This window comes from Corylus avellana, chromosome ca9 (genome assembly GCF_901000735.1).
Source record: "Corylus avellana chromosome ca9, CavTom2PMs-1.0".
Lineage (NCBI taxonomy): Eukaryota > Viridiplantae > Streptophyta > Magnoliopsida > Fagales > Betulaceae > Corylus > Corylus avellana.
The window spans coordinates 20,894,845-20,908,876 of record NC_081549.1 but is presented as its reverse complement, the minus strand read 5'-3'; the positions used below and the strand labels follow the sequence as shown (position 1 = coordinate 20,908,876).

General features: G+C 36.9%; 2 protein-coding genes across 2 annotated transcripts in view; both read left to right on the top strand.

The window, feature by feature from the left end:
• Positions 1–3,735: 3,735 nt before the first annotated feature.
• Positions 3,736–6,542, top strand: LOC132162468 (protein NRT1/ PTR FAMILY 5.5-like). Its single transcript, XM_059572708.1, has 3 exons — positions 3,736–4,153; positions 4,246–4,769; positions 5,687–6,542. Exons 1-3 carry the CDS (start codon positions 3,833–3,835, stop codon positions 6,540–6,542), a joined length of 1,701 nt encoding a protein of 566 aa, XP_059428691.1. The 5' UTR covers positions 3,736–3,832.
• A 498-nt stretch (positions 6,543–7,040) lies between these two features.
• Positions 7,041–14,032, top strand: part of LOC132162467 (uncharacterized) — a 13,929-nt gene continuing 6,937 nt past the window's right edge. The window contains exons 1-8 of the mRNA XM_059572707.1: positions 7,041–7,337; positions 7,922–8,174; positions 9,126–9,341; positions 9,443–9,554; positions 9,974–10,036; positions 10,153–10,284; positions 11,986–12,222; positions 12,845–13,190. Of these exons, the coding sequence (XP_059428690.1) occupies positions 7,975–8,174; positions 9,126–9,341; positions 9,443–9,554; positions 9,974–10,036; positions 10,153–10,284; positions 11,986–12,222; positions 12,845–13,190 (1,306 nt within the window). The 5' untranslated portion in view covers positions 7,041–7,337; positions 7,922–7,974. The remainder of the gene's footprint in view (positions 7,338–7,921; positions 8,175–9,125; positions 9,342–9,442; positions 9,555–9,973; positions 10,037–10,152; positions 10,285–11,985; positions 12,223–12,844; positions 13,191–14,032) is intronic.

The following is a 14,032-nucleotide window of genomic DNA, read 5'->3' as shown; positions in this document are numbered from 1 at the left end:
CAAGGACACACGGCACTGCCAAGGGTACAACCTCTAGATTTTGGCGGTGGCCGAAATCATTTCGAAAATAATTTTAGGGTAGTTGAGCCATCCCATCACCCCTAAAATTGTTTAGGGGTGTCGTGATCATTAGAGACTGAAACATGATTTCTTATCGAGAGAGGTTCAAGCGTGAGTGAAAATTGAATTAATGTAAAAATAAATAAACTAGTATACATTCAAAGACGCACGGCACTGTCAAGGTGGTCGAATCATTTCGAAAAAAATAAAAAAATAAAAAAATAGAGTAATTCAACCATCTCATCACCCCTAAAATTGTTTACGGGTGTCATGATCATTAGAGATCGAAACAGGATTTCTTGTCAAGAGAGGTTCGACAAAAAGTCCATTTGAAAGAAGTCTAATAAATATCTTCTTATTTGCTCATGTTAATGAATCGTACCTTTAATTTGTATGATTATGCATCCAAATGCTTTGAATAATGGAGGCATCATTAATCTAGACTAAAAAGCAATTACGAGTTACCAATTTTAGTAAATAATATCAAAAATAGAAATTTGGCTTTGCAATGCCAAGCAAATTTGGTTGTCTCCTATAACCTTTTCAAATCATACCAAATGCCATTTGGTCCGGTGTTTCACCGACTTTTGCACTTGATTCAAGTAGAGGCCAGGTCTTATTTCAACATAAAATAGTTTCCATCAAAAAATATTTTTGTTTACTTCAACGTAAAATGCAAAGGAAATTTTGACCTTTCCTTTGCATGCTGATCACTAATTAAATTGACATGGTCACATCAAGGTCTTTAAGTAAAAAAGAAGAAGATAGGCACACGTTAAGCTAGTTAAAAGTGGACACGCTTGTCAGGTTCAACCAATTGATAGTACTATAATACAATGCTAAATTGAATAAAAATAGCTAGGTAACTACATAGCAACTCAGCTACTCACCCTTGTCATTAATGCACATGCCAATTCGAAAATGCGTAAAAATTAAGAAGTTTTGTGAAGTTTTCCTTATTATTTATTAGTTGAAGATTTTTATTAATTCATACAAACATATTTAATAAAGTGACATGTGTCTCTTAAGATGTGAGAATCACATTTTTTTTTTTTTAATAAAATGTGATTTTCACATATTTTTTTAATAGTTATGGGACACATATCATATTATTAAATAAGTTTGTATAAATTAGCTTCAAACCAGTTTGTAGCAAATTTTTGTCCGTTTCAATTGAGGCTCCGTTTACTTCGACGTAAAATGGTTTCCGTTGAAAAATATTTTCAAGAAAACCATTTTTCTTAAAAATGTTTTTTGTCGAAAACATTTTACAGAATTTACCGTGCACACGAAAAATAATTTTTTTTTTTTTTTTTTTTTTTTTTATATATATATTTTCCAATAAGGTTCCCGCCGGGACCTGCATGAGACTTGTTCAAGACCCCGCATGGACCTGCCCAGGACCCCGCCGGGACTTGACCGGGACCCGACCGTCAGGTCCCGAGCAAGCTCCGGTCAGGTCCCGGGCGGGTCTCGGTTAGGTCCCGGGCGGGTTCCTGTCAAGTTCTGAGCAGGTCCGATCAGGTCTCCGGCGGGTCCCGGGCAAGTCCCGGTCAGGTCCTGGGTGGGTTCCGGTCAAGTCCTGGGAGGGTCCCAGGCAGGTCATAGGCAAGTTCCGGTCAAGTCCCAGCGAGGTTCTGGTCAGGTCTTGGCAAGGTCCATCGATTTAAGAATGAGATGCTCATAGTCGGAAAATGGTTTACGATTTTCAAAACCGAAAACCATTTTCCAAAAATTAAAGAAGAATTTTCAGTCAAAAGGAAAATATTTTATGTTGACCACTATTTTACGTCGAAGTAAACACCGTAAAATGTGAAAATCATTTTCTGGAAACCATTTTACGTCGAAGTAAACAGAACCTAAGATCTGGGAAAATTTTAATTTTCTTTGTGCTGCTTCAGTCTTGTAGTGAGAGGAATTGTTTTGGGTTGAGGAGAATTTGGGTCTTAGAGAGACTCTTATGTATTTTCAGTTTATTTTGTAATATAATTGTTTTTTGGGTTTGTATACTTCATTGTTGGCCCTTTTGGAAATCATTTTTAGGGAGTGAAAACAGGAACTTTCAAAAGCTGGAGATGTGTATAAATGATACAAACTGTGGGTAGAACTCATCATTGAAACCGGCCGGCTTACAAGCTACCGAAGGGTACCCAAAAGCTTATATACACATAGTTAAGATTAGAATTAACTCATGCATGATATTAGGATTGCAACAATAAACTACGAAGCTTGAGCCCGGCCAATGCTTAGGATTGATGGCCTTTGGTTGAGCTATTCTGAGCTTACCACCTAAAGCCTTCAGGCTTCAGTTCGAGAGAAATCACTTGCTTGAGATCTCATTTTGAGTGTTGAATTATTTGGATCTTCCGAGTCCTTTGCATTGAATTATTCGATAGTTTTTGTTTGTTTACTCGTATATCCTTAAGAGAAACGTTATTTTCCGGTCTCTCACCCAATTTTTTTTTTTTAATATATATATTTCCATTCATATTTTGTTCAAATTTACTATTGAATTTGTAGGACTTACATGTAGATTATACCGATCTAATAGTAAATTTAAAAAGGAGATGGATGTGACATGAATAAGAGATAAAAGAATAACATGTCTCTAGATATGCTTAAGGCACCTTCATGCTCTTCGATTGCAGCTGATCTGGTATGGGCTGACCTACTGGCGGGGGTACGCCGTGTAGGTGATAATTACATACGTGAGAAATGTATGGAACCTTGACATCACCCATGCTGCTGTACGTAGTGTTTAATATGTTTACAGGAGCTGCTGTAGTGTTTAATATGTTTACAGGTGTAGCAATCATAATTCTTGTAGGCATTATTAAAAGTAATGATTAAGTAATTAATTAAATTTATCTTTTCTTATATATGAGTATCTGAAGGCCAGGAGTTGATGAAGAGATGTTTGGTGAGTGGGGACAGGGGCCGACCTACACAAGTCCATAGGGGGACAAATGTCCCCCCAAAATTTTAAAATTACCCTTAAAATTTAAAAATTTACTCCTAAAATTTATGAATTTTTATGAAATGTCTCTCCCAAAACTAAATTTTTACACTTTGTTTCTCCAATCTTAATTGTCTAGTTTCGCCTCTGAATGGGGAGGTAGGGCATTGAAAGCTGTGATCAGTGATCCAATTTGCATTTGTTAGTAGCTATTTCCCGTTAGAGCTGAAAGGAACCTATAAACGATTCTTGATCACAGGCTTGAAGTGCCCAATCTTGATCCAACGTCCCACTTTGTCCCTGATTGTAGGATTGAGCTTCACAACAATTCTGTAGATGTAGACCCCCATCACTCGTCTCCGAATTAAAGTGGGAGGACTTCTGCTTCTGCGCCCATGTGACTTTTAATACCACATTCCAAATTTTGTAGAGCTGAAAGGAACCTATAAACGATTCTTGATCACAGCCTTGAAGTGCCCAATCTTGATCACAGCCTTGAAGTGCCCAATCTTGATCTAACACGTCCCACTTTGGCCCTGATTGTAGGATTGAGCTTCACAACAATTCTGTAGATGTAGACCCTATCACTCGTCTCCGAATTAAAGTGGGAGGATTTTTCTTTTGGAGTTATGTGGGAGAAAATTTGTGTCCTTCCAAAAATATCATATATAGCATGCATTTGAAGAGATTCATGTACATTTCTGAATACTCTACCAGTTTTAGCTCATCAGGCGGTGACCAACCAAAAATTTTTACTTTGGAAGTGTTTTGGGTACCAACAGCAGGGAGGGAGCTCTGCCCTGTTGGCTTTGGGATATGTCTCAGCTAGTACTGTTATCACCGTTAATGGCTTTCTTAAGCCGCCTCAAATCTTATTTGTTTGTGTTTATCCAAGGGAAAGTTTCTTTCTGGTCCATTGTAGTTCTGGGATGGGCTGGTAGGCTAGCGGAATACGCCTTGTGGTCGAGAATGACATACTTAACAGAGTTGGGACTTGACACCACCCATGCTGCTGCAATTGTAAATGTGTGTACTGGTGTAGAGACTATAATGCCTACCGGCATGGCTTTCCTTGTAGATGCTTTTGTGAGTGACTATCGGATGCTCTTGTTCTCCAGTACTCTTGCTTATAGCTTAGTAAGTTTTCCAAATGTTCTCTTTTTCTTTTACATCACTAGTACAGATTTTGACAAATAAGAAGATGTGCTAATTATTTGGTTTCACCACAGGGGATATGCATCTTGGCAATGTCAACACCAACGCTACTCTCTAAATATGTAGGCCCCATGCCATGTGATAACGGTCCAGCTAAGTGCATTACGGACGCTCGAAAAGCGCTGTTTTATATATCAATACCCTTCATAATCATTGGGGTATCTGGTCATGTGGCATCCTTGGGTTGTTTTCTAAAGAAAAAAGAGCCGATCGAAACAGAAAGTTTAAAAAGGAAATTCATGAGCTTCTTTTGGAAATTCATACTCTGCCTCGTTCCGATGATTATCACCTTTGCGCTTTCATTTTTGCCATGGTTTGGCCAATATGGAATACCAGCAATAGTATTGATGGTGGTAGCTCTTCTGTTTGTGAGTGTCTCAGGCTCATACAAATATGCCACACCACAGGGGAGTCCTCTGATCACTATTTTTAGAGTCTTCGTAGCATCTGCTTCCAAGATGTTTTGTCCACGGGATGCTCAAGTACTTCATGAAAACCGACCTAGTTCTTGCCGCTTGCCTCACACCCAAGGCCTCAGGTTCTCTCTCTAAACCCAAAAACTTGATCAGTCCAACTCATTTTTAAAGTGAAAATATTTTAGCACATCCTTATTTCTAGGCCAAAATGGACTACCAGAATCTGATAGTTTGTTAGGCCCTTCGGTGTGACGTGCAAAGTGAGGCTACATTGTAGAATCCAAGATGTTCGTTCGCATTGATACGAAATTGTATCATTTTGAGTCAACATTTTAACACCACCAATATTGTTTTCATTTAATATCAGAATCAAAGGTTATAATTGTTTTACTCTGAGTATGTCTACGTTGGATAGCATACACAAATTTGAATTCTTAAGTTTCGGATAACCGATTTTATTCTAAACTTTAAACTTACAACCAAACATGTTTTGGAACTGAATTTGCCAAATACTAAAAACCTAACAATTTTAAACCAAAATTTTTAGTTTGAACAATTGATTACTTGATCAGTTAGTATTTTAAATCAAATACTTTTGTCCATTGTTCCTTCAAATAACTAACAAAAATGACATTAAAATTAAGTCGTTCCTAATCTAATGTGTTAAGTGGGAAATACACCTGACATCCAAAAGTGGGGGAGTAAGCTTAACACCCAGTGTCAAGTAAGAATTTGCATTGGACAATGTGACCGTAAATTCCCTAGCAATTTGCATTGGTTAGCACCAGGCCACCAGCTCTACTTGTTGCTATAACCTTCTAGTAATCCCCTCCCCTTCCCCTGCTATTTGGGGATGTTGGGTTGCTGCAGTAAGATCGTGACATTTCCTCGAGTTTGGGCTCGCGTTTTGGTTTGGTGTGGGTCCGCATCTCTTTGGCTAAAAGAGATAACCCAAGTCACGGATCAATTTCGATACAAAATCCGAACCTTCGGTAATTTATTCTAACATTTATTTATGAAACATGCCTTTGTAATGCAGGTGTCTTGACAAGGCTGCAATTGTAATTTCAACCCAAAATTTAGAGCAACAAGAACAAAATAGATGGAAACTTTGCAGTGTATCAGAAGTAGAGGAAACAAAAATCTTTATACGCATGATACCTATGTGGGTGAGCTTCATCATGTGTGGGGTCATATCATCGGTAGGAGACACTTATTTTTTGGATCAAGCAGGCAGTTTGGATCCTAAGATTGGAAAAGTGGAGGCTCCTGTTTTTACATTACTAATCTTCCAAAAAATTGTAGAATTAATGTTTTCCGAAGTCACTAAGGAGTTAGTTAAAAAGGGATCAAGTAAATATGCAGCCCCAATAGGAAATATAGTCGCAACGATATTTTCTATACTATGTTGTATCACGGCTGCAAAAGTGGAGACCAAGAGGCTACACAAGACTCCAAGCGATTTTAATGATAATGATCCCAATGAGCATATCCCACTGAGCATGTTCTGGCTTCTTCCACAGTTTTTCCTTCTTGGTGCCGTTGATGGAATCTCTCATAACCTTTTTAGTGATGATGATGAAATCTCTGGATTCAACATTGCTTGTTTCTTCAACGGTAAAGTTCCTGACTCCATAATCTCCTACTTGAAAATTTTCAGCGATAGCGTATTTGGAATCGGAAATTTGGGAAGTGCCATTTTAGGTTCTATATTGGGACCAATTTGGCTTGACTACACATTGAGCGAAAGTCATTTCGATAACTACTATTGGACACTTGCAGTTTTGAGTTCCATAAATCTTGTCGTCTCCATCTTGGTGGTAATTTGGTACCGCTATAAACACTCGGCAATTGAAGAGAACAGAATGTCAGAGACTCAATTATCAACACGTTGACGTGGTATAGGAAAAATTATATTTCTTTAAATCATAAATTTTGATTGCTTTCTATTTCGATTTTATATGCTGTAGATGGTCTTGATTATGATTTGAACTTGCATTAACATTTTACCTGGAACTTGTAGAACCAGGGTGTAGTGTAATATTGTGGGGTTTTTGTTGGATAATATATTATTGGACACATTTATAATCATTATGCCCTTATCATTTAATATATGACTTTCTATTTGTGGCTATAGGGATTGTATAATTGGGTAGAGGAGAATTTAATTTGGGTCTCAAAGAGACTCTATATTCTCGGTTTATTTTGTAATCTAAGATAAAAAAAAAAAAAATCTTTGGGTTGTAGGAATTTCTCAAACCCACTTTTTAAGAGTGTCGTGTCTTTTGTATACCCGAAAATTACTTTTTTTTTTTTTTTTTTTTTTTTTTAAGTTAGGGTATTTGAGTCATTTTCAGTATTTTCCCAATCTCACCCTCTTTCTCTCTCTCCCACTCAGACGCTCCCACTCTGGTTTAGGTCCCGCGGAAATCACCCTTCTCACTAGAATCCCTCCCTCCCTCTCTCTCTCTCTGTTCCTTCAACCTCTGAAAGGGTATCATATCTCTCTCTTGCTTAGGGTTTGTGCAAAAGTTTAACTCTCTCTTGCTTAGGGTTTGTGCACATCAAGGCCCCTGGATCTATTTTCCTGAACGTAACCTCTTTGCGCTCGTTTGGTTTTTCTGAGAAACCTAAGGAAAGTTTTCGCTGCAGCTCGTTCGGATTGAATATCTAATTGTCACCCAGAAAAGGTTTTCGTCTCTATTTCTTCATTTATCTTTTCATCTAAAAAAGATAAATGTACGAACCATTTTCTGCTTTGAAAAACAATAAATCATAAATGTACGAGCCCCAATAAGCTTTTCTTGTTCTGCTATCGATACATTGGCTCTGCTGTTAAACTTTATGTAGCTTCGTTTGTCATTTGATTCTTTGGAACTTCGTTTTCTTCCTTCATTTTAACTTTTGATTTGTGAATTGCAAATTCTGAGCTTCTTAGTATTACTAATAAGTGCTTTTGGAGCGAAAAATTGGATGCTTAATTGAACTTCATAGCTCTTAAATTTGTTAAATTCCTTCAACGGATAAGTAGCTTGTGTAGATTAAGTGCAGTTCTTTTTTTGGTTCGAATACTTGCAATGCTACACTAAATAGTATCAGAATCACTGTCGAGGGGTTAGGAGTGGAACAGGAAATCCCACTTCTATTTTTCGGTTTTTTTTTTTTTTTCAACAAAGTAAGAGACAAGCAGAAGTTTCTCTTATCATAAGTAATTATATGCCAGGCAACGGTTAGAGCAGTTGGACCTGATCACGTTAGTAGTTTTCTTTCTTAGGCTCTGTTTTGGCTGCTGGGCATTTAGTATACAATTCAAACCCTCAGAGAGAAATGCTCCACCAAACCGCAACTGCCGACTCTCTCTTCGCTTCCAATCTCTGCTTCAGGCCGCGTTTGGCTCCGCCAATAAGACCAAGCTTCTCAATGGACCACAGTACCCAAGAAAAGCGTCTAATCAAGCAGACTTCCAAGCACACAAATCTACTCTTGGCTTGTGGGGCGGCACGTGACAGTCACGAGACCTCACCCAGGTATGTAAGCCAGATTATATACCTGCAATGAGCGCTTTTGTTTCCGAAACTTATTACTTTTCTGCTTTATAATATTGGAATTTGAATAGACGAGGCACTGTTTGGCTAGCAGGCAGACCCAAAAGCTCAGCAATTTTTTTTGGCCTTTTAGAAATTAAAAAAAAAATTCAAAAAATAAAGAAAATAGTACTTGGAAAATGCTAAGCAAGCGTTGCCTACTAGGCCGATGATGAACTATATATATATATCATCTTTAAGATAATAAACATTTTTTTACCTATTGTATTGTGAGCAATTCTCTTAATATGATTATGTATTAATATTATTTGTGCCGGGTCTTTATCAATGTTTGAAACAGTCAAAGAATAAGAAAAGAATTATGGATGTTATGTTACATGTTTTGTTTTCTAATGTATCTCATTTCTAAAATGATAAATGAGGAAAATGTGAAATTAAGTAATGAGATTTCAATTCTTTTCAACATATTTATTGGCTACCACTCCTCGCATGCTGGAAAGGGCATTTTGGTAGGATACGGAATTCTGCTATATGGAAGATGTAAAGAAATGATCGGAATTTTGAAAACCGTGAACGGATAGTAGTGGAGTTAAAAAGATTTTTTCTTCAAAACTCTGTTCCATTGGACCGCTATTTTAGACACAAATTTTTCCCAGCAGGCATTTTTTTTTTAATTTTTAATTTAATTTTTTTAATCTTCTTTCTTCTTCTAGCTAAGCGTTTCTCTCATATACTTCCAACACTTACGCTGTACCTTTTGCGTTTTGTAATAAATTGCGTTTATTTGTAAAATAAAAAAAATAAAAAAATAAAAAGTTTATTGGCTATTGCATGGAATTATATGAAAGAACCTAGTGATATTATTGAAAATTATTTGGGAGATGAAAGATTTATTTAACACAGAATCTTCCACTACAATAATTGTATGTTTAGGAAAGATGATGCACCTGTACATGGAAAATCCGATATGATTGTTGGAGTTCTGGGAGGAGGGCAACTGGGTCGTATGTTATGTCAAGCAGCATCACAAATGGCCATTAAAGTAATGGTATTGGATCCGCTCGAGAACTGCCCTGCAAGTGCACTTTCTTATCATCATATGGTCGGAAGCTTTGATGACAGTGCTACGGTCCAGGAATTTGCAAAGAGGTTAAATTTTTATGAGATTGATGACATTTATTTTCTTACCTGTTGCCCTACATCTTTTGTGATTATCTGATAATAATAATGTCTATGTTTTTGGTAGATAGATGCGGAGTATTAACCGTTGAAATTGAACATGTTGATGTTGCGACCCTAGAGATACTTGAGAAACGAGGAGTGGATTGCCAACCTAAAGCCTCTACTATCCGAATAATTCAGGTATGCCATTCTCTATATTTTGGAATTTTTGTTTCTAGTGCCATCATGTAGAACATAACTACAAATAAGAAGTCATGTGGATTCATTTTCTTATGCATGAGGCTTTTTCCTTTTGAGGAAATGCCTTCTATTTTGTATCATCACAAATGGGGATCCTTGTGGATTTTTGGCGCTGCAGTAGATGCCCACCCTTCCTTTAATTTTAGGCTTTTCTTGCAAGTACTTGTTTTTGTGAAATCATTATCAGGTTCACTGTTATCTAAATTGTGTACATCTGATAATGATTTAGGTTTAGTTTGCAATGTGCTAAAACTGTTTTCTCCCTTTTGTTATACTAAAATGAATGATGATTTTTTGTACATATTGATTCATATCTCTTTGAAATAAAATGTTGATTATACATTTTTTTATTCTTACAGGACAAATATCTCCAAAAAGTTCATTTTTCTCAGCATGCCATTCCACTTCCTGAGTTTATGCAGGTTGGGTACATTTCATTAGTATCTAACTGAAGGATTTAGCTAATCATTTCACCTTTTACACTTAATATCCATTGAAGATATTTTGATTCATTGATCATGAAACATGGCTAAGACAGATAGATGATCTTGAAGGTGCCAAGAGAGCAGGTGACCTGTTTGGCTATCCTCTTATGATTAAGAGCAAAAGGTTGGCTTATGATGGGCGTGGAAATGCTGTTGCTGGCAGTGAAGGGGAACTCTCTTCTGCTGTAAATGGTAACACGTTCAGTTACTAAAGATTAAGTACTATAATTGTAGGAATTTCTTATAATTTAGTATCTAAATTGAATTATAAGCATGTAATGCTCTGCTTATCTCTTTTGCTGCCATTAACTAAAAGAAGCAAATTATTACCTTTTCTTGTTTGGTATTCTACATATGTGTTGGATTGAAAACATTATGGATGGAGAGAAGGGTGTCTTCTTGTAGTTTTTGGCTTGTGTTGTTGGGATGTCTTGTAGTTTTTGGTGGGTTTTAAGTGTGAGGGTGGGGGATGTCGCTTTGGTTGTTATTTTAGGCTTTTGTGGGTCTTCGTTTCCTTTTTGTTTTCTCTTTCTTGGTATTCCTTTTGCATACTTCCTGTGTGCATAGGGCCGCCTCACACTTTTAATAAAATTTGACATTACTTATCAAAAAAATTATGGATGGAGAGAAGGGTAAAATCTAATTTTCAGTTTAGAATTTTTTTTTTCTTTTTTCTTTTTTTTTAATGGTAAAACAAATGAACCCAAATTGAGGAAAACAAAACTGTTTAGATGAATGCAGCCCTGTTAGTGTATATCAATTATGGCTGTAGTTAGGCCTTGCTTTCTTTGGTCGGTATTGAAATTTTGTTCATAAGAGGGAAGGTATTTTGTCAATATCTCAACACGCATAACAATACTTCCATGTCTGGTTTAACTTTGGTATCATATATTTGTTCCTTTTCATGATGTACTGCTTCATATATGTTGTAGTGTTTTGAGGGATATCGGAAATTTCTTTTCCATCATATATGTTTTAGTGTTTTGAGGGATATTGGCAATTTCTTTTATTCCTTCCTTACTGGGGAACAGACGTTAGAATATTTTGGAGCTTATGAGTATCTTGTGTGTGTGTTTAACTTCATATATGTTTAGTTCTTGCTTTTGGGTATTTTCTTGTATACATCTTGTATACTAGGATTCTGCTCCTTTGTGTTTTTTAATGGAATATTTACTAATCCAAAAAAAAAAAAAAAAAAGTGTGTTATGAATATTTTGTCACATGATTCAAGGGTTTCCTTCTTTGACACTGAATAAAACAAAAGAGTTCTGTGTGTCATAGTGAGGATCTTATGGCCCACATCACTACCTTGTACAATTACAAAGGTAGATGTAGAATTTCTGTATAGGCGCCGTAATGGATATGGCCCATTGCCAAATTGAGGATTATTTTCAGACAATGAGATTTTTTGCTACTGTGTACTTTTTTTTTTCTCACCTAAATGGCTAATGTCTTTACCACTGTATCATAAATTTTATCCAACACAAATGCTAATGTCATTACCATTGCATCATAATCTCATCCAAAAATATTTTGTCCTTCAGATATTCTTTTGTAAATTTCCTTTTATTTAGTTAATTTTACCAGGATATGAAATCTAATAGTGTGCTCATGTCTCTTTTATGATATAAAGTTTAATTACTTCCAAAATATGTTTAGTTTGATTTTATTACCTATAAGCCGCTGGTTTTATACATCAGTTGCTTGTGGACGAGTGCTCTTACTACAGGACATTAGGTTTTCAATGTGTTCAATTTTTTTTTTTTTTTTTTCGGTTCCTTTCTTCTCTTTGGATCGGAAAATAGATTCGGTTTTTGTTGGAGCAGAGGGCAGAAGCTTCCATCTGTTCACATTAGTGACCTGTCTTGTTGATATTTGATATTCAGTGGGTCTGGATCAAGCAATTAGAGTGCATTGATTCTAAATGGTTCTTAGAGATAAGAACCAGACCCAAAAATTGTAGGTCCTTCAGCTTGGTATTTTCCACTCCTATTGAAGACAAAATTGGGTTGAACAACAGTGCCAAGCTGGTTTTTAGCTGGAAGGCATTTGGCAATAGGCATAAATCATGCAGGACACTGATTGTGGACAGAAATATAATGTTGAAAGCGTGTTTGTTTCAGGTTGTTCTGATGGAAAATTTGTTACCCCTAGATGGTTTCATTACAATTGAGTGATTGTCATCATTCCTATATTATTGGTGTGTAGATCTCTTATTAGTTTCTACAGTAATGAATTCTTGATATGATTACAGAACTCATTTGCTTTTGTGGTTGAAAGCTATCTTTGGGTTTTCTTACATTCATACACAATTTTGGTTAAACCTTTTTCTAGTAGCTTGCACGTTGTTTTAGCCTCCACCTATATCTGTATTTTGCACCTAGCTCATTTCTTACTGGTAGAGTAAAATCTATTCTCTGAAAAATGTCTCTATTGGCAGTTGGAATCACAGTGAGTTGCTGCAGTATCTCCTCTCCTCTAAGTCATTTTGAGTATGTCCAATTCTGAGCCCCTCCCTCCAGGTCTAGGATCAATAGATTCCTAGTTTCCCCAACTTGGGAATCCCAATGCCCTAATTTGCTTCGGAAGAGGCTACCTAGACTTTGTTCAGATCATTTTTCCATTCCTCTCAATTGTCGAGGCATTCCTAGAGCTAAAAGACACTTCAAATTCGAGAACATGTGGCTAAAGCCAGAGGGTTTTGTAGATGGCATGAAACTGTGGTGGTCCTCTTATCACTTTTAGGGTGCTCCGAGTTACATCATAGCCTGCAAACTTAAGGCCCTAAAATCTGATTTAAAAGCATGGAATGAGGAAGATTTTGGAAATATAGAGAAAAAGAAACTTTTTTTGGTTGATTTATGGATCCCAAAAGGTTTGGAGGAAGAGAGAGGTTTAGTTAAGGAGGAGATAATGTTGAAGGCTGCAGTGACTAATGAATTGGGGGGGATTATGCTTTTGGAGGAGGTGAGACGGAGGCAAAAATCGAGGGCATTGTGGTTAAGAGAGGGTGACAACTGCACAAAGTTCTTCCACCAAGTGGCCAATTCGAATAGAAGGAATAATTCCATTGAGCAACTAGTGGTTAATGGTTCAGTTTGTTCAGATCAATCAGGGACCATACATCATATTGTGCAATTCTACCATTGTTCAAATCAATTGGTTGGAGAAACCCTTTGAGGATGATGAGGTCTTTGAGGTGGTGAAAGCCTTAATGCTGACAAGGCCCAGATCTGATAACTATTTGGGGTTTGGAATTTACTTGTGTTCAATCAGGCTCTCCTGGAGTGCTTGTAGCGCTACATTCATGTGAGAGAGACCTTATGGAGGGTGGTTTGGGATTCTAAATATGACATTGCTTGGGGTGGGTTGTGTTTTAATGAGGTTCATGGGTCACATGGGGTTGGGGGGAGTTGTCTAGCCAGACTAGATTTGAGATGGGGGATGACTCCAAAATTTGTTTTTGGCATGATGTTTGGTGTGGGGCTCAAACTCTCAAGACATCTTTTTTGGACTTGTTTAGCATTGCCCGTTTTAAGGACACCATTGTGGGAGACCATTTGGAGCTTTCTAGTGCCTCCTTTCAATGGAAAATTAATTTTCTTAGAGTGGCTCATGATTGGAAGATTGATAACTGTACCTCACTCTTCATTTTGCTGTATTTCGTTAGAGTGAGACGGGGTGGTGAGGACAAACTTTGTTGGATTCCTTCCAAAAGAGGGTTATTTGATGTTAGATCTTACTATAAGGTTCTTGTTCCCTATGATAACACTCATTTCCCTTGGAGGATTATTTTTTAGTGGAATAAGGCTCCTTTGAGAGTGGTGTTGCATGTGTAAGAAGAATGAGGAGTCAATGGACTATCTTTTACTCCATTGTGAGATTGTAGGTGTTCTTTGGAATGCTATCTTAGCAGTGTAGGGGCTGGTTTGG